General features: G+C 37.9%; 1 protein-coding gene and 1 pseudogene across 2 annotated transcripts; both read right to left on the bottom strand.

The window, feature by feature from the left end:
- Positions 1-4,691: 4,691 nt before the first annotated feature.
- Positions 4,692-5,679, bottom strand: LOC149154303 (LOB domain-containing protein 1-like). Its single transcript, XM_089444107.1, has 2 exons — positions 5,587-5,679; positions 4,692-5,027 (listed from the first exon to the last, which is right to left on the bottom strand). Exons 1-2 carry the CDS (start codon positions 5,677-5,679, stop codon positions 4,692-4,694), a joined length of 429 nt encoding a protein of 142 aa, XP_089300233.1.
- A 10,427-nt stretch (positions 5,680-16,106) lies between these two features.
- LOC149154302 (catalase isozyme 2-like) lies at positions 16,107-18,554 on the bottom strand (annotated as a pseudogene). The gene is made up of 6 exons (XR_016263348.1): positions 18,522-18,554; positions 17,584-18,360; positions 17,383-17,470; positions 16,778-16,845; positions 16,603-16,696; positions 16,107-16,485 (listed from the first exon to the last, which is right to left on the bottom strand). The product of XR_016263348.1 is annotated as a catalase isozyme 2-like (transcript).
- Between the last annotated feature and the right edge of the window lie 588 nt (positions 18,555-19,142).

Raw genomic sequence — 19,142 nt, 5'->3', positions numbered from 1 at the left:
CTTCTCATTATTATCATTTCTTTTAAAACTTTTGTTTCCCATGAAGTTCTTTCTTCTAGTTAAACTAAGTTTTAAATGTGCTAAATCAACATTCTAACACTTGAGGCTCTCCTCCTTAGTGATGCATAACATGATAAGTTGATTAAGGTATCATTTGGTTTCCTAAGCATTGTAATTAATCTTGAAGTTGTCGAAGGACTTTGGAAATGAGAGGATGACCATATACACGGGAAAGTCATGATTAAATGTGATTTCTTAGCTGTGTAACCTAATGAACAACTTGGAAAATTTCAATAAATTCTCTCTAACATTTCTATTTCCATTTCCATCATATTTCAAATTTTCTAATTGAGACAAATATCCATACCGGAATTATTAATGGGTACCAACAAACTACTTCATGATGACTCTGATTGTTTGTCTTACCTATGGTTGTAATGGCACCTCAAAGGTCTTCACTAATAGAGTCTTAAATGATCATCATGGCCATATTGGTTTCCTTCTCCAACTTTGAAATGTTGGGCTTCACAACCCTTGAAGAATCTGCAACTAGAGTAGCAAGGTTGTCCTCCAAGAGGAAAGAATAATAATACATACAAGTAAGTATAATATTTATGTTCATTTTACAAGAAGTATAGTTGGAGATACTCAATGGCTCAATCCACGCAAAATGTTTCCAAATCATATAACTTCCTATATCTTTGTTGACATGAATCAAATGTGATTATGTGTCATCAATCATGGATTTAAAATTTTACTACCTTCAATTTGTTCCAATGGTTAAGAAAAAATTGTCCAATGTGTCTTGCCATGTGAAAAAATTTCAACTTTGTGGGAACAAGCAAGGTGCATCATCCAATATCACCTTCAAGCAGAGACTTCGACATGCTATATGCCCCCCAGGATCATTTAGAAAAAAAACATGAATAAACTTAGGCATTCATGTTTTGGTTTGATCGAGACACTTCCAATACCTTTGGAAAAGATGGTTATCCTTGTCTCTCCTTAACATTCATGACTATTCTACTCAGCCACTCTACAGGAAGTTTCCTAGATCACCTTTGGGAGGAAATAGTAATTTCATGCAGATGAGTGATACTGTGTGATCTTAATGAGACTCGAGTCCCAATATTTAGGAAAATCACAACCTCCATAGGTTGATTATTTTTGAAAAACAATGATTCTACTTTAGTCGTAATTCCATGAATGACCACTATATTGGTCTGCCTAAACCCCTACAAGAAAGACATAAACTTTAGGTAGCCCTATATGTTAGGTTCACTAGTTATGCAAACTGTCCATAAACATATGTGTACACTCAATGAGGTGGTACTTTTAATAAATTTAAAAACAAAACTGTAGCCATAAATCTATGCAAATGTATAGATATATTGTACCTATTTTCTTGTAGCCTAGACATATTTAAACAAGTTTAATATTTATGTTTAATTATTTTATTTTGGAAATTCAAGAATTAGTAAAGAAAAAAAAATTACAAAAAATTAAGGAATTTGGATTTGACTGTGATAAAACCCCTGAAGCTCTCATACCAAGAATGTTGGATATTTCAACTCCAATAAAATCCTCAGATGAAGTTTTTTCACAATCATCGATCTTTCTAGGAGCTTGTCGATTTTCCGGGTACTTTTTCTTTCTCAAAAGTAGTTGGTATCAGTTTTTTTGTAGTAGTTTAGTAGCTCTAGCCTCTCTTATTCTTTGTATTATAGATGGGATCTCTTAAATATAAGGAAGAGAGGATGGTTACCGTATTTTTTTAATAAGTTTATATATTTCTTTGATATTAATAAATATTTGGAGAATAATATTTGTTGGAAGTAATGCTTCTATGTCATATGTAGTTGTCATTGTGAGTCCCTATTTGTTAGTGTAGAAGCTATTAATTCCTATGTTGTGAATTGGAATCATAGTCTGTATTATGTTCTATATATTTGTAATTCTTGTGATCAATAAAATATTGAAAAAGTGATTTGTGTTGGGTGCCATTACACTCTGCTCTATATCTCAATTTTTAATATAGTATCAAACTCTGTTCTGGCCTGAGTCCAGAAATATGTAAGAGAACTTGAGAGTTATTATTTTTATACATATTAGTAGAGAGTGTGTGACATCAGAGATTAAATTAGTGTGATATTTTTTGTGTTCTTTATGCTAGTGTGTTTTGTGAACTTGCAGATCTGAGTGTACTGCAAGAAAAAAAAATTCACTCTTTGCTGGCCAGAGACCTTCGAAAAGGTGTAACTCAGATCCAAAAATGTTGTGGGCGCTGGACATTCTTGGTTCTGGATTTGACTGCGCCAACCGGGCGGAAATCGAAGCCATCCTGAAGCTCGACGTCTCGCTCGGTCACACGAATCCGTTCAAGACAGACACAACTCTGTGGATCGGAAATTTGCACAATCTTTCAAGATCAAGACCGGGCCTGCGAAATAACGATCAGATGTTGAGCCATCGTAGAATATTTATTTTTGAGATTCCCTCATTGTTATACCTACGCCTGTGATCTTTCGCTTATATGTCGCATGGGTGAAGTTCTGATTAAATGAAAACAATTGAGAGGAAATGGTTCTCTACGGGATTCTCAAAGAGGCATTACGGGGCATGCAGCAACAAACGTGGGGAAATCCACAACATAGATAAGGGATTCTACGGGACAGTTTGACAGTTTGGCTCGACATCTATAATACCGCAGAAGACGTGGCTCACGGTTTTGACCATGCCGCTTATAAGATACGGGGATCTAAGGCCTGGCTTAATCTCTCACTCCATGATCTAAATCTTCAATCAACAACAGTTGATCTTCGAAGGTGGAGAGGTTCGCATAATTAACGTGTTGATCACTTACAGAATTAAACTGTTGGCATTCATCTTCAAGATCTCGCTTTACTCAAGATAGTGAGCGGAGACATGGAGAAATCTGATTAGTTCAATGCTCAGATATTATGCAGCCCTAAAGTGTGGAAATAAAATTGTGTATTGTGGCAACGATCGTTTTCGGGGTCAATTTTTTAGGGTTTGTTTCTGTGTCCAAATGTGTTTTTTTATTTAGTGGTGTGGGTTTGATATATAGTTGTGTGCAAATTCAGATTAAAAAGGATTGATGGTTTTTAGACTGGAAGTGTCAGAAACATCAATTTTTGTGTGTTAGTAGTTTTGGTTATAAAAACGGTTGGTGGTTCTTAAACTAGAAGCCCCAGTGTCGGAAACATCAACTCTTGTGTAAGGTCAAGCTGTTTGAGCAACTCTTGAGCACATTCAGTATCTAGGCCTCCATCCTATCAATAGCTGAAAGCAAAATATCCATAGGACTGGTCAGTAAGATGGTTCATTACTCACTTATCAATATTGTTGATCCTGCAAAGTTCATCAACGATGGTGAGAGGTGTTTACATTTTAAATGGAGGTCGAGTGACAACTCTAAGATGTGGTGGTGAACGAGCAATGTTGGGCATTGGAAGTAATGCTTCCATGTCATATATAGTTGTCATTGTGAGTCCCTAGGTGTGCTATTGATTCCTATGTTGTCAGTCAGAATCATGATCCAGATGTATCATAGTAAGTGTATTATGTCCTATATATTTGTAATCCTTGTGATGAATAAAATATTGAAGAAATGATTTGTGTTATGTGCAATTACAGTATGTGCTCTAGATCTCAATTTCTAATATGGTTACCTTATTTTCTTAACAAATTTATATATTTCTTTGACATCAAAAAATATTTGGAAAACAAGGATTTCTTGCTCATATCATGAAAAATACTTATTTGGAGAACACTGATTTCTTGCTCATATCATGAAAAACACTATTAATTATTTTAGACAACTGTTACCCATAAATCTTGATATATAGAGATCAATTTACAATTTTAAATGAGTAAAATTGTTTTATCACAAATAACATCAGCCAATTGCACTTTCATTATTCCATAATAAGAAAAAGATTGAATGAATCAGAAATGAACAAACTATAAAGTACTAAGCATAGCAAGTATATCGAAGATCATTTAAATTAACTCAAATAATAGAAAGAAAGGCCTAATGACCTGTTTTCGGCAGAGCCAGAATTAGTAGGAAGGCGAGCTAAAAGAATAAGGAAACGCCAGTAAGTGATTATTGGAATATTAATTCGAGTTATTAAATTCAAAATTGGTAAGCATGTAACTATGATTTATTCAAATCTTTTGGATTAATGATGCAGAGAGCTATGAGTCATAGACAACCAATATGGCGGCTATAATGTGCAATAAAGTTAATAGTTTATTAGGGTATCCGGTTATGATTGGCAAACATTTTGTTTGCTTATTGCAGCCTGAAGAATGCCGTTCCTCATTTCACTATACAGGCCATGCCATGTAATGCATTGTTAGCAATCCTATGCAATCCATCCTTGATTTACACTTAAATATTAAAGAAATAAATAGTTAAAGCTGGTAGATATTAAGAAGTTTAAGATGGTTGAAGAAATTCGGGGTATATAATGTCTGGGTCAAAACCTCAGATCGAGTCACAGCTTTCACAATCTGAGGATTTAGTTGGCAGTGAATCAAATAAAGATTACGAAAAATTTTAGCGATCGAACAATAATTACATTTCTCCATAAGTTATGAGAATGGACTTGGGGAAGTTAGCATACAGTTATTGTCGAATTAAGCAAATAGCTACTCATTCTTAGTTATGTCCACAGTGGCTCCCATAACTGCAGGGGATCCACGTCGTCTAGAACAGGCGCGTCCACATAGGCGGTTTCACTCTCTTCAAGTGACGGGAGGTAGAAATTGGGTTCTGAGACTTCATGATATCCATAGATGATGGTTAAGAGATTGGCATATTGCTGAGTAATGCTGGCTACCTTTTCTTGTGCGGAAGCCAATTGTGATTGCAGCTCTGCCACTTTAGTCTGGAGATCATTGATTACTCCTACGCAGCCGAAGACAGGATCTCGGACTCTTTCCCTTGCTTCGTACACCATGCTTCTTACTGCTTCATCTCTCTTCTCCAACGGAAGACCCTGTAACACCGCAATGCATCACCACGGCATCAACCCATCACACACAGCTTTTACAAATCTGAGACCTTTATGATAAGTACAAACAGATCAAGTCATACGTACAGGAGTTCAATTACAAAGAAATGGGAAAAATAAATGGCGTTAAATTAGATAGGGAAAAAGTTCAATTATTTAATTAGTTATTTTATATATATGGATGGCACTTGTAAGTCATATAAATTTTAAAAATAATAATAATAAAATATTATTTCATGGTCATTTATAAATAATATACTTCAATAATTATTATTATATATAATATAATTTTATTAATTTCTAATTTCATCTAAAATATACTTTACTTTCAAAAAGGAAGATTCTTTAATAATATATATATATATTTTTTTTCTAATATTTTTATTTTTTTATTTTTTTAAATTTAATTAAGATGTGTGTTTCAATAAATGTTCAAGGTAATTAATGACAATAGTGCAATCAAGAAGGATGGTGAATTTAGGTAAACTCCGTAAGGGTTTAGCGTAAAACCCTAGGATTTACTGCAGCATTTTTTTTCACGCACCTGGAGCTGGGCACCCAACAACCGACAGTTTTCTCTCTGTTTCCATTGTAGCCGCGTCTGTCTCCATCTGCCAACGGTTACTCCTAGCATCATGGGTGATACTATGGATGTTGAGGAGCTCAATTTTACCGAGGACCCTTTCCCTGACCATGTCACTTTCAGAAACCCTAATCTCACTTCACCGGCATCTGGCTCATCCCTCACATCTGATCCTGCTCCGTCAATTTCTGCGCCGGTGGTTTCCTTTCCGGGGCACTATACAACTCCTCTGTTTATCGGGTCGCTTTCTATCGAATCTCCTGCCCTGGACTGCCCCCCATTATCTCCTGGTACTCTCCATTTTCTAATAGCTAACACTCCTCCCTCGCCCTCTTTTGACCCGAATCCATCGACACACCATCTCCATCCATCCATCTCGACCCTTTTCTCTCCGTCGTCTAAAGATATTCGAGCATCTGAGGCTTCAAACCCTCCCTTTTCTACGCAGTCTCTGTTGGGATGCTTTGAGACCCCTGCAATAAAATTCAAGCTTGCAAACCATACCTCTTTGGAAGGTTCACCTGATCCGTTGGGGAATCATCCATCTGCCCCTCGTACTGGGAAGCGAAAGACAAAGTGTGTGAAGGTGACTACAAAGGACATCATCATCTGGTTTGGCAAGACCTCTGCTATTGGGGAAGCTGCATATATGGCAAACACTGTACTAGTTGGACACGTTCGAGGCAGAGCATATTCAGCAGCCAGACTCACCCTATGGGTCTATGAGATTTGGGGAGGTATGCTAAAGGAACTGCCCAAGGTGCAGGTCTTACCCAGAGGTTGGTTTGCCCTACATTTCGCAAAAGAAAACTACACGGACCTGGTCCTTGCAAGGTACTGGCACATTGAGATGGCTCTGGTTCTCCTCAAGAGATGGAGTCCCCTCTTCGACCCAGAGAGGGAGCAAATAGGGGCAGGGCCACTCTGGGTTCGCTTGCCAGGGCTTCCATTGCAGTACTGGTGCGAGGAGGTTTTCATCAGAATTGGAAATGCCCTAGGCACCTACCTGGATCATGATCGAACTTTTGTGCAATCAAAGAATAGAACCCTAGCTCACATTCTAGTTCATTTGGATACTCACAAGGGATTGGAAGAGAAAATCACTCTACAATGGGGGAAATACACCAGGGTTCAGATCCTGGACTATGAAGGAGTTCCCTTCCGCTGTAGGAGATGTCACAGAGTGGGGCACATTTTTAAAGACTGTCCACTCATCAAGAAACTAGAGGACCCTCCGAAGGCACCTCCTACTTCTACAAGGATTGATTCACCGGCTCTGAATCGCTCACCTATTCTAGGTCCTATCCCTCCGGTCAACAACGTCTCTCTGAAGATGGTGGATGCAGTACACAGATCGCCATCGCCCCCCCCACCAGAGCTCGGGCCGCAGCTGAAGCCACAAAAGCATCGGGTATTCCTCTGACCTCTCTAACTCCTTCAATTGCTTATTGCTCATCTTTTGTTTCATCCTCCATAATCACTTCTGTGGCTCACTGCTCTATGACTACACCACCTTCCATTGCCACCACCGCACCATCTTTGCACTCTCTATCCACCTCTCCATCATCTAATTGGAATTCAACATCTCACCATTATAACCTTCACTCTCGTACTCCATCTAGTGGTACCCCGTCACACTTTGTTGGTTTGGGACTCACCCAACCTGGTTCGATCATTCTTTCATTTCGAGGGAGGAAATCTGACCTCTCCAAAGCCATCAAGTGAGTAGGGGCAGAGAGCACCTCTGGTAGAAAATCCACTCTATATGGGGTTCTTAGAGCACTGAACACCCCGGGTAGGGTTCCCCCATGAAGTGTCTCTCATTCAATTGCAGAGGCATGGCTAGTGCCTCCAAGAAACTAGCCTTGCGCAGACTTTTTGATGTAGAGCCTTCTGACATTATCTTGCTCCAAGAAACCCTACGAGAGGCCGATTTCATCACCTATTCACTAAATTCTATATCTCCTGGTTGGAATTTTATGGCATTGGATGTTGTGGGTCGATCAGGGGGCCTTGCCATTGGATACAATCCCTGCAACATCAGGGTTTTAGCATCTTGGGGTGGCCATGGTTTCATTGGCTTAGACATTTTTTCTGTGGAGCTTGGTATTAACCTAAGGGTTATTAAAATTTATGGTCCCTGCCATCAGAGGGAAAATTTCTAGCAACACCTGCTTGATCTTTTGATTTTTTCCCCTAATCACATCATCCTAGGAGGAGATTTCAATTTCTCTTTGGTTTTGGTGAATCTTGGGGGTCAATGGCACAAGTGGACTCTATTACAGGATACATGACCAACCTTCTGGAGCAGCACAATTTGGTGGATGTTCCCATGAATAAGCCTCTTCCTACTTGGTGAAACAAAAGGGTGGGCGAAGCTGCACTTGCTAGAAGATTAGATCGGTTTCTGATGAAGGTCCCACTTATGCAGCAATTGCATCACTACAAACAATGGGTTGGCTCAGGGGGCATCTCAGATCACTCCCCCATTTATCTAGAGGTGTTTGGTCCTCATCCTAAACCAAAAGCCCCATTTAAATTTAACCATGTCTGGCTCCAGGACCCTGAGTACATTAACATGGTCTCAAAATACTGGGTTGCCAACCCGATTGATAGATTTGATTCCTTGACTAAGGGTTTCTATCACAACCTGACTCAGCTAAAGCATCTATCTATAAAATGGGCAAAAGAGAAACATAAGAGGGAGGAATCACTATTAACACATATTGAATCTGAGCTGAGCACATTGCTTGATGATCGAAACCGGGGTTTTGTTTCAGCAGATGACAAAACTCACTTGATTGAGCTAGAAAACCAAAAGGCTAGGATCTTGAAGGAGAGAGAGGAATCTTGGTGCCTCAGAAGCAGAGCTATATGGTTAAAAGCAAGTGATGACAACATACGATTCTTTCAGAATTTTGCAAAAGGTAGAAAGGTATCAAACACCATATGGAACTTACCTCTACCTAGTGGGGGAGTAGCTGATACTTTTAACAAACACTCCCATCTTCGCACTTCACATTTCATGAATCTTTTCAAAAACCCCCCAAGGTCAAATCTAGCTAATATCATCAATGTGGCTGGACATTTTCCCAGATTTTTAAATGATGATGAGGCCGAGGAGTTAACTACTCCTGTTACTCCAGGCGAACTAGAAGGAACACTAAAATGGCTCAAAAAGGACAAGAGCCCTCAACCGGATAGGTGGACCATAGAATTCTATCTTGCATTCTATGAACTTTTGGGGAATGATCTGTTGAAAGTTGTGGAAGAATGTAGAATGTCCAGATCTCTATATAATGCTATTAATTCGACCTTTATAGCCCTCATTCCAAAATCTGATACACCTTCCTCTTTCAATGACTACAGGCCTATTTCCTTATGAAATTGTCTGTACAAAATCATCTCCAAGGTCATTGCTAATCGTCTCTGCCCCATTTTATCCCGACATATTGCCCCCCAGCAATTTGCCTTCCTTGAGCACCGCCAGATACATGAAGCCATTGGCTCGGCCCAAGAGGCCATCCACTCGATCTGGACAAAACACCTAAAGGGCATTATCCTAAAGATCAATTTGGCAAAAGCCTTTGACCGTGTCAGCTGGCTCTACATTAAGATGCTTCTCATTCACCTGGGTTTCCCCCATGACTTCATCACTTGGATTATGGCCTGTATTACCTCCCCTACCTACAGTGTTCTCATCAATGGATCAACCTCCCATTTCTTTCATGCTGAGAGGGGGCTCAGACAAGGTTTCCCTCTCTCCCCCCTTCTCTTCCTAATTGTCATGGATGGGCTTAGTCGTTTGCTAGCTTCTGCCAAAAGAGATGGCAGCCCTCTGGGCCTTAAGATAACTGACTCCTATTTTCTTACTCACCTACTATTTGTGGATGACGTTCTCATTTTCCAAGGTGGGAGCATTTGGGACTCTCTCAATTTCTCCCAAATTCTGTCCCTCTTTTCTTCGACTACTAGTATGCATGCAAATCATGCAAAATCTACCATTACCTTAGCCCTCACTTCCATCCCGGAGTCACAACTTGCACAACAACATTTCCCTTATTGTATCATACCCCTGGACAGGGGTTTCAAATACTTGGGTTTCTGGATAAAGCCTCTTAGTCAGAAAATTGCAGATTGGGTTTGGCTTGTCACCAAACTGGAAAAAAGGCTTTCAATCTGGAGTCATAGATACTTATCCAGGGCAGGCAGATTAGTACTTATCAAATCAGTTCTTGAGGCCACCCCTGTATTTTGGATGGCACTCGCATGGATCCCCAGGAACATTCTAGCCCGATTACAACAACTTTGTAACAGATATCTTTGGAATGGCCACCAAGACAAAAAGATTTTCGCCTGGGTCAGCTGGAATAAGATAGCCTTGCCTAAAAAATGGGGAGGCTGGGGCCTAAAAGACCTTCCCTCTTTGCACAAGCCCTGGCTACAAAAATGGGCTGGACTCTTCTGACTGGACAGAATCTATGGACTTCAACCTCATATCATAAGTATATTTGGCCACAACAAATCATGGATTGGGTCCGTTTGCCGAGCTAGCCTAAAACTGGTATTTCATCTGTATGGAAGGCTCTCCTACACTCCCTGCCTAGCATCAGGGACAACCTCGTTTGGAGAATAAATGATGGATCAAAGGCTCGCATTGGATTGGATCCCTAGACTGGAGGTGGTGGTAGATTTCAACTGTCACGAGATCTCATTCATCATCTACATTCTCATGAGATCAAGGTTATAGCACACATAGTGGACCCGCAGAACACCAACATTTTCTCTCAAGGATGGAAATCTGCCCAGCAGCTTGATATTCCCCCTCTATGGCAACAAGAATGGCAAGAATACATTAATGCATTATGTGAATCTCATATCAGGATTAAAGATGGACCTGATGAACTTGTCTGGTGTCTAGCTGAGAATGGCATATATTCTCCAAAGACTGGATACCTCAACCTGATATCTCACAAACAGCAGGAGCAGACCTTTTTTTGGTGGAAGAGTATATGGAAATTAACATCGCCACCAAGAACCAGGCTATTTTTTTGGTGTATTCTCAGAGATAAAGTCCCCACTGGAGAGTCTCTCACCCATCGATCCTTTCATGGCCCTCATTGGTGTGTCTTATGCAAGAATTCTTCTGAATCGACTCTACATTTATTTCTTAAATGCACTTCCTTGATCAATCTATGGCAAAATATATCTACATCCATTCATTTCTCCGGGCATTGGGAGGGTGAAGATATTGGTCGAGCATGGGAAAGTTGGTGCAATCAACATCAGGGTACTAAATTACAATGTCTCCCCCTTATCATCAGCTGGCATATATGGCTGGCTCGGAATCGTGTTATATTTGATAACAGACCTGTTTGCTGGCCACACATCACAGCCCACATTATATCTGCATACAATGAGCTGCCTGAGCCTCATCATCCTCAACCCCGGAGGCCACATGATCCAGCACCTATAGACAAAAATTTCCCTTGGGCTTACTTTGATGGTGTTGCACAACACCATGGATGTGGCAGTGGTTTTATTCTTTACATAAATGATCAGCATTATTACAAAGTAAAGATGGGACTGGGTGAAGGAACAAACAATTTTGCAGAGCTCATTACTCTCCGACATCTTCTGCATTTTTCATTGGGTCATAATTGCATGAATCTAAACATATATGGTGACTCAAAGATCATAGTAAATTGGTTCAATAATATTACTGTTTGTCACTCTCACACACTCAGTAATATTTTGGAGGAAGTGATTTTGTTCAAGGCATAGTTTAACATTATCTCATGCAATCACATTTACAGGGAACAAAACAGCTGTGCTGACGGGCTTTCCAAGGAGGCCACGACACTTCCCCAATGAGAATGGATGATCCAGGAACATCGAGGTCCAAATGAATATCGCTACTTCCACCGGCCTTATATTGATCAAATCTACTACAGGGCAGAGAGCCCTTGATTACTGTCTTTTTTGTAAATTTTTGATGTACATGCTTGGCAAACTCTGTATATATTTTACAGGCTATATATTTAAGTGTATTTAAGCAGATACTCTCAGCAAAGACATTGCCCTGCGTGGCATATGTGGAATCTACCATAGATGATAGACATACAAACAGACTCTTTTTTATTTTCTCCATAGCAGAAAATGACTGAACACCCTGCGTGGTGATGAAAGCACAAAGTAGCACAAAGTTTTTGACAAACTGAAAATTTTGACAGTGCCCTTAGTGGCAAGAAGGATACAGCATATGCTAATAGCATCTACAACATGTAATTTTTCAAAATTAATGAAAAAATGTTCAAAATTTATTTTGAATAATATATTTGAATATCCATAGAATATATAAATAAAATATTTCAATACTCATTATATATAATGTAATTGTATTTGTATTTTTCCTTTTTAATGGAGCCAAATATCTATTTAGAAATATATTAATTACAAATAAAACTTTTTAATATGGAAAATATAAATAAATTTTTAAGAAAAACATTTCCACATCAATTATTTACATATTTTAAGAAAGAAAAAATTAGTATAACCAATGTGGATTTTTTCCTTGTATATTAAAAGGAAATAAGACACGGTGTATATATATAAATAGCATAGTTCGTTTTAAGCCCCAATTTGTCCAACCTTTATAGAGATGGAAGTTGTCCAAAATGTAAACCTTAAATTTTGCACTCTCAAATTTTTGATCTCAGAAGTTTTGACTCCTCCTTACACTACAAAAATCCAAGATTGATCCTCACCACTGCAGATAAATCCAAGTTTAAGATTAATTTCTATGTAATAATTTTAAAATAACAGTAAATATAAACTTTGCACAATCCTTCCCATATTGGAGACTAAATATTACAGCATCTCAAATCAGATAAAATAAAAATAATGAATATCAAATATCATAAATCCACATATACGCCTGTAAGTCTGACAACCTCTCGAAATCAATAAAATTCATGAATATTAAATATATGAGATCCGAAGAGATTCTCCGTAGTGGATGGGAGCTCAAGAGCTCGAGGGGATCTGACCCCAGGGATGAGAAGCTTGATCGCAGGCCGCTTATTACATACTATGAACCATCAGCTCACTTCTGTGAACGCTTCTATGTGAAATTAACATTAATATATTGCTTGGTGTGCTGTATCAAAGACCTAAATACCAAAATTTCATTGGCACAAGTGAACGAACCTTGAGTAGTTTGATGACGTGGCCATTACCGAAAACTCTGCATAGTAGCAGGAACTCGTCGGTAGAGTCTGGAGGAAAATATGGCGCCAGTGTGCATTCTTCTGAACACTTTTTTCTCTGTATTTTGCAAGCAGCGCATGCAGGTGTGGACGACATTTGTGCCGCGGAACAAGGTGTGACGTCGATTATCTTCAAAGCTGAAGAAATCGGTTTTTACAGCACCTGCGTATCACATATATTACGATTGCTTCGCCCACAGTATTAGCGAAAACAAAAGTTCAACACTGGAGTTGAAACCCCAGTTGAAACATATGAGGAATCAGCTATTTACTAGCAATTGTCCCAAAAGGAAGGTGTAAAGAGAGACCGATAGAAATGTTAAATTGAAACAAATCAATTTTGGTTCAAAATAAAAAATATTATAATAATTCAATCATCCAAATTAAACCTCAATAAATTGCCCAAAATAAAATAAATCCTTAATCAAAATTATACAAATTATTATTCTTCGTTTCTCTCAATTATTTATATAATAAAATCCAATCAATCATTCTCTCAATTATTTATATAATAAAATCCAATCAATCATTGAAAATTAAGCACATCAAGGCATAATAAAATCCAATCAATCATTCTCTCAATTATTTATATAATAAAATCCAATCAATCATTGAAAATTAAGCACATCAAGGCAAGCCAGTCCGCTTGCCGCCAGGAATAGCATCTCAATAAACATAAATACATTTGAAGAATACAAATCAGTTCACATAGGTAAAAGATTACCTCAATAAGGTAAAAGATTACTTCAATCTATTGTGTTCAAGATATTTAACTAATTCAATAACTATAACCGTTTATATAAAGGGGGTTATACTCAATCAAAGTAGATTCATCACGCAGAAATTTACACTTCAGTTTTCTTTTTCTCAATAAAGATGAGGAATCAGAACTTATCCAGAAATTTACACTTCAATTTTCTCTTTCTCAATAAAGATAAGGAATCAGAACTTGTAACAAAACTGAAGAAAGCAATTAACCCTGCTAAATACTTGTTATCTGAACAAAGCAATTAACACTGATAAATGCTTATTGATTGAAAGCTGGAATCTTCCCAATTTACTTACAGATGCATTAATCACATCTCATTCCCAGATCATATCTCAAATTGGAAAATCCAGCATCTCCGAAGCTTAGGCTCTTATGATAATAATTTAATGTTTGAGATGAACCAGGAACTATATATACCAATCTAAACGGCCAGCCCTCTGCAGCTTCTTGAACTTGAGAGCAACAGAAAGACCAAAATAATTGCTTCTTGAATTTGAGAGCAACAGAAAGACCAAAGTAAATGCATTGGATCGGTGTGCAGAAACGTCCTCTGCACTCTCTGGCCATCAGGGAAATGGACACATACCCTACAAATATTGGGCCCTTTATCTTCTTGTGGCTCCTCCGGCAGAAATGACACTAAATGACGTTTAGCTTCTCTTGAAGATTCAGCAGCTGGTAGATCACAACAAACTGAAAATACGCATTAAGATACGAATCTCATTTAGTACACATCCATCTCACTATTTCCCCGCCAGATAAAGTTGAGGATTGGCAATTAAGTGGACCAATGTATGTTCTTACTTCATAGTAATATCGACTAGAAACAAATGTTGCATGGTTGGTCTAAGATGTTCCAACAATGTCCTTTCATGATCACTTGCCATGAAAAGACATCAAGACATCACTGAAGCTTTCCATGTTCTAAAGATGCAACAATATAGTTTCATGATCAACTTCCATAAAAACACATCATTGAATCTTTCCAGTCAAGAAGAATGGCATGAAAGAAATATGCTGATGGTGCAAGTGAAACCATACAACCCAAAGTTCTAGTTTGACAAGTTAACAGAGAAAAAGCATTGGTTATCCTCCCAACCCCCATCAAAATGCAGAAGACGTCGTGTCAGAGCTCAATCTGGACAGACGTACGAAAAGAGGATCCATTTCAACAGGAATTTTTAGGATTTGTAAAGAGAAATTGTTCATATTCATGAAACAATGCAGGCAAATGAACTAAAGAGTTTAACCCAAGCTTTAGAGGAAGTCTAATGATTTGTAAAGAGATTGTTCATATTCATAAAACACCGCAAACAAATGAGAGTTTAACTCCAGTTTTATCATTATGAGAAAACAGAAATGAATTCATGAAGATCAACTGATTGTTATTCCAACCCCATGAGAAGGCCATGAAAATAACACAAATCATGCACAGTGAACAGATACTATAGTGGAAGTTGGATGTTTGATATAAAATAACAAATTCACACAACTGCAAGTATCAGTATAGGAGAAGCAGACCACCTGTCAATGGAAGCCTCTTGGGGCATAAATATTAAAACAGAAATCTGTTCATGAGAAGTATCACATGAAGCCTTTGTGATACTGAAAAAATGTTGGTTAGGAGGCGGCAGCTCCCTGTCCTGGGGATTTTGTGCTATGTTTTTAGTCCATTTGTGTGCCACTTTCTATAATCCAATCCGGAGTATGGAATTAGGATTGTAATATAATACTAGTCTCGATAGATTAAGATTGCTACGGGATACTTAAAAATTTTATCTGGCTTTGAAAACTGTTATTTTTCAATCAATAGCTTTGAAATCATTATTTTTTTTCCAATCAAGGGCTTTCAAAATTAATCTCTCGTGGTGTGGACCATTGTTTTCTTTTGTTTTAGAATTTTGTTGACATTATCTTTTCTTGCCCAGGTATATCACACACTCCTCAACTACCTTGCAATCAAACACAATTGAGTTAGGGTAGAAACTCACTGTGCAATGGGAAAAATGAAAATGAGGAAAAATCACTCAAAGAAAGGAACCTAACTGTCACTATGCCAAGGGAAAAATAAATAGAGAAAAATAGGTGTCAGTAAGGTTGACTATCACTGTATCTACACCATGCAGAGGGAAAAACAAGACAAACGAGGCCGAGAATGTTTCCTCCAACAATAGGTAATATTATCAGTCTTTATTTTGACGCTCGACTTCCCTAACGCTCACCCACCCATTCGTTTCGACTACAGTACCTTTGAGAATCGAGATAAGGCATAAAAACAATAAAAGGTACACTCGAGATAAGGCATAAAACCAAATGACAATAAAAGGTACGTCTACAACAATATCACCTATAGTTTCGCAAGAGCTCTGGTCAAAGAATATCTTTTTGCCAGAGCTATGATCCAAGGTTATTTCTTTACCTGTTATCGAGGCTGAGAACTGATATTCTTTCATAAACATTTCTCAACAGAATTTATTCAATTTGACCATATATGATACCAATACATCATGACAATAGACCTGTCAAAGTTCATAAGTAGGTATCTATCCCCTAGACCTAACAGATGTCCAATCACTGATAAATCATCAGCTGTAATTTCAATTTCATGAACCACTAGCACTATGTACTAAAGTAAAAGCAGTTTTATCTTCACAGAGAGAATTCCTCTTTCTCCTGCCCTTCATATATGTAGAAAGATTAACAAGCAGCAGCATCCTATTATAAAATGTCGTATCCCACATTACATGCTGCAGTTCGAACTTCTTACATATTTGCTTTCATGTTAAGGCGAGCTGTTATCTTCTGACCCAATGATTTGTCACACTGCACCAATCCATGTGATTAATAATTAATATCAATAATAGGTTATTCCAACGGATGTATAAAAAGGATCACAATCATAGTAGCTCAAACGAAATATAGAGAGTCTGAATGGCAAACTTGTGACCAGTAAGATATCCAAATACTGCAAATTTCATGGGTGACCCTAGGATCTGACAAAGCTGCCACCCATCGCTTCACAAAACGCTCTTGCCTGCAATTTAAAATAATCACTGTAATTTCTATCCATATAACAAAAACAATGAATTGACTACTAGAAATCAAGCCAACCTACCGTTCTGGTGCAAATGAATGATATCGCTCTCCAGGTTGTTTGAAATTATTCTCCTTCTCTATCACGCACTGCAAATACCAAAAAATATACAATATTTCTTAGACTTGCACATTTCTCTTTTGGCAATCTTTACTTCCCCAATTTGTAAACGATGAATTTGACTGATGACAAGGCAAAGCCCTTCCTAACACTTAAATGAAATCAACTTATAAATTAAGGGAAGATGCATCGAATAGCCAAGACACAAAGTGGACTGAACCAACAAACATAAATAAATTTATGATAAACTGAAAAATGTTAGATCATCAACTGTGACGATATATCCAAATCCAAGAAAAAGCAGCAATAATCTAAGTCATTGTCATCATAATCACAAAGAGAAAAACTATCAAATAAAAAAAAAAGCATGCAATTAATAGTCTCCAAAAACATACTATTTTGAGTTTCACACTAAAATAGTATAAACATCTTTTTCAAAAATAAAAATTATCAAGAAAAACGCCACTACGCCACATACATACTACAATAACGAACTGTCATTGTATCATAATATTGTAAAAATCACAGATCTATCACAGAATTCTGGAGAAGTGGTGAGATCTTACCTTCTCCCGCTTGCCAGTATGGGTATGGGAAGGAATGGGAAATCTCAGCATGACGAACTGGATCGAACCTTGATGGAAAGTAGTTGACCTGTAATTCCAGCAATTGTTTTGTAAAAATCAAATCTCTCCATGAACATTGACTCGATGTCCAAGTAATGCGAGAGGTATTGAAAAAGAAAAAGATTAAAATTATTTACCAACCTCTTCATCCCTGTGCATGAAGTTCATGAATCCCTCATGATGATTATTGTGATGTGCACACTTGGGTGCATTGCCTGGCAGCATCAAATAGTTGGGTCCAAGTCGATGCCTTTGTGTATCTGAGTATGAGAATATCCTTGTTTGGAGTAGCTTATCTTCAGTGTAATAGACACCAGGAACAACAAGAGCAGGAGCAAATGAAAGCTGCTCGTTTTCAGCAAAGAAATTGTCAATATTCTTGTTCAAGACCATGCATCCTACAGTTTGAAGAGGAAAGATATCCTCGGGCCAAGGTTTTGTAACATCTAAAGGATCAAAGTCATATTTATCCTCATCCCGAGGATCCATTGTCTGGATAAAAAGTTTCCATTCAGGATAGTTGCCTGCTACTATAGAATCATAGAGATCCTTGGTTGCATGACTGTGGTTTGTCCCACCTACTACAACTGCTTCATCATCCAATGGACACTTAACTCCACAAGTAGGCCTCCAATGAAACTTCACATAGGTTTGCCTCCTAGCCTTATTAAGAAGGGTAAAGGTGTGGACACCAGACCCATCCATATGCCTATAGTTTAAAGGGATTCCAAGATCATCAAAGAGAAAGGTGAACATATGCAAACTCTCTGGGTGGTGAGAGAAGAAATCTCGAATCCTCCAGTCTTCTTGAATGTGACTTTTGGGATTTGGTTTCAATGCATGAACCATGTCTAGAAACTTCATACCATCGCGAACAAAGAATACAGGAAAATTATTTCCAACAAGATCAAAGTTCCCCTACAAGAGAAATGAAAATCCCATGAGCTATATGGGAAAAAAAAATGGGGTAGCATCAATTACAGAATAATCCTTTGAAAGAACTTTCAAAAATAGTCAAATATTTGGCCGAATAATGTAGCAATTTTGATCATAAAAAACAAATGCCTATTGCAACATACAAGACAAGAAACTTCAAAAAGAAAATGATCCATAAACTTTCTACTCGAACAGAGTTTAATAGAAGATGCAACCTCAATGATCAAAAACGTAGATGTCACTTTTAGCAGGGTACTACCTATATACCAGGGTTCCCCGTACTTGCTTTATTATGTAAATGGCACTCCCATATAAGGAAGGATTCATAAAACCAGTGTTGAAAGACTGAAATTGTAGCTATTGCATCAATCCAGAAGACATTGAACACTTTTTTTATGGAGGCACCTTTTACCAAGTAGGTCTAAAGACGGATACAAGGCCTCTGTAGAGGTTAGCAGGGTACTACCTAGATACCAGGGTTCCCCTTACCTGTGTTTTATTATGTAAATGGCACTCCCAACTACAGGAAGGCTTCATAAAACGAGTATTAGAAGACCAAAATTGTAGCTACTGCAGAAAGCAAGACGGGAAAAAGATTTGAATTACCTTCTGGCTGGAGGGAATGCCTTTGAGATAAGGTGAGTTCAATACCTGCAAAACATGGCACAGATTAAAAAGGATTATAAAGGATTATAGCAAAGCTTTGTAAATTTTATCGCTACAGAAGAAGAAACCCTAACTGATCAAATCTCCAAATAAATTTG

This window comes from Pinus tabuliformis, chromosome 9 (assembly GCF_031772625.1).
Source record: "Pinus tabuliformis cultivar Carrire ecotype Pingquan chromosome 9, CPIR1, whole genome shotgun sequence".
Taxonomy (NCBI): Eukaryota; Viridiplantae; Streptophyta; class Pinopsida; order Pinales; family Pinaceae; genus Pinus; species Pinus tabuliformis.
The sequence above is the reverse complement of the archived record's forward strand: the minus strand, read 5'-3'. Positions and strand labels throughout refer to the sequence as shown.

What these genes read in the sequence shown, in the direction of transcription:
- LOC149154303 (XM_089444107.1), bottom strand. Translation starts at nt 5,679, where the DNA reads ATGATGCTAGGAGTAACCGTTGGCAGATGGAGACAGACGCGGCTACAA. An exon ending in TGTTGGGTGCCCAGCTCCAG is followed by an intron (nt 5,028 to 5,586) that starts GTGCGTGAAAAA and finishes GCGGTGTTACAG; the next exon opens with GGTCTTCCGTTGGAGAAGAG.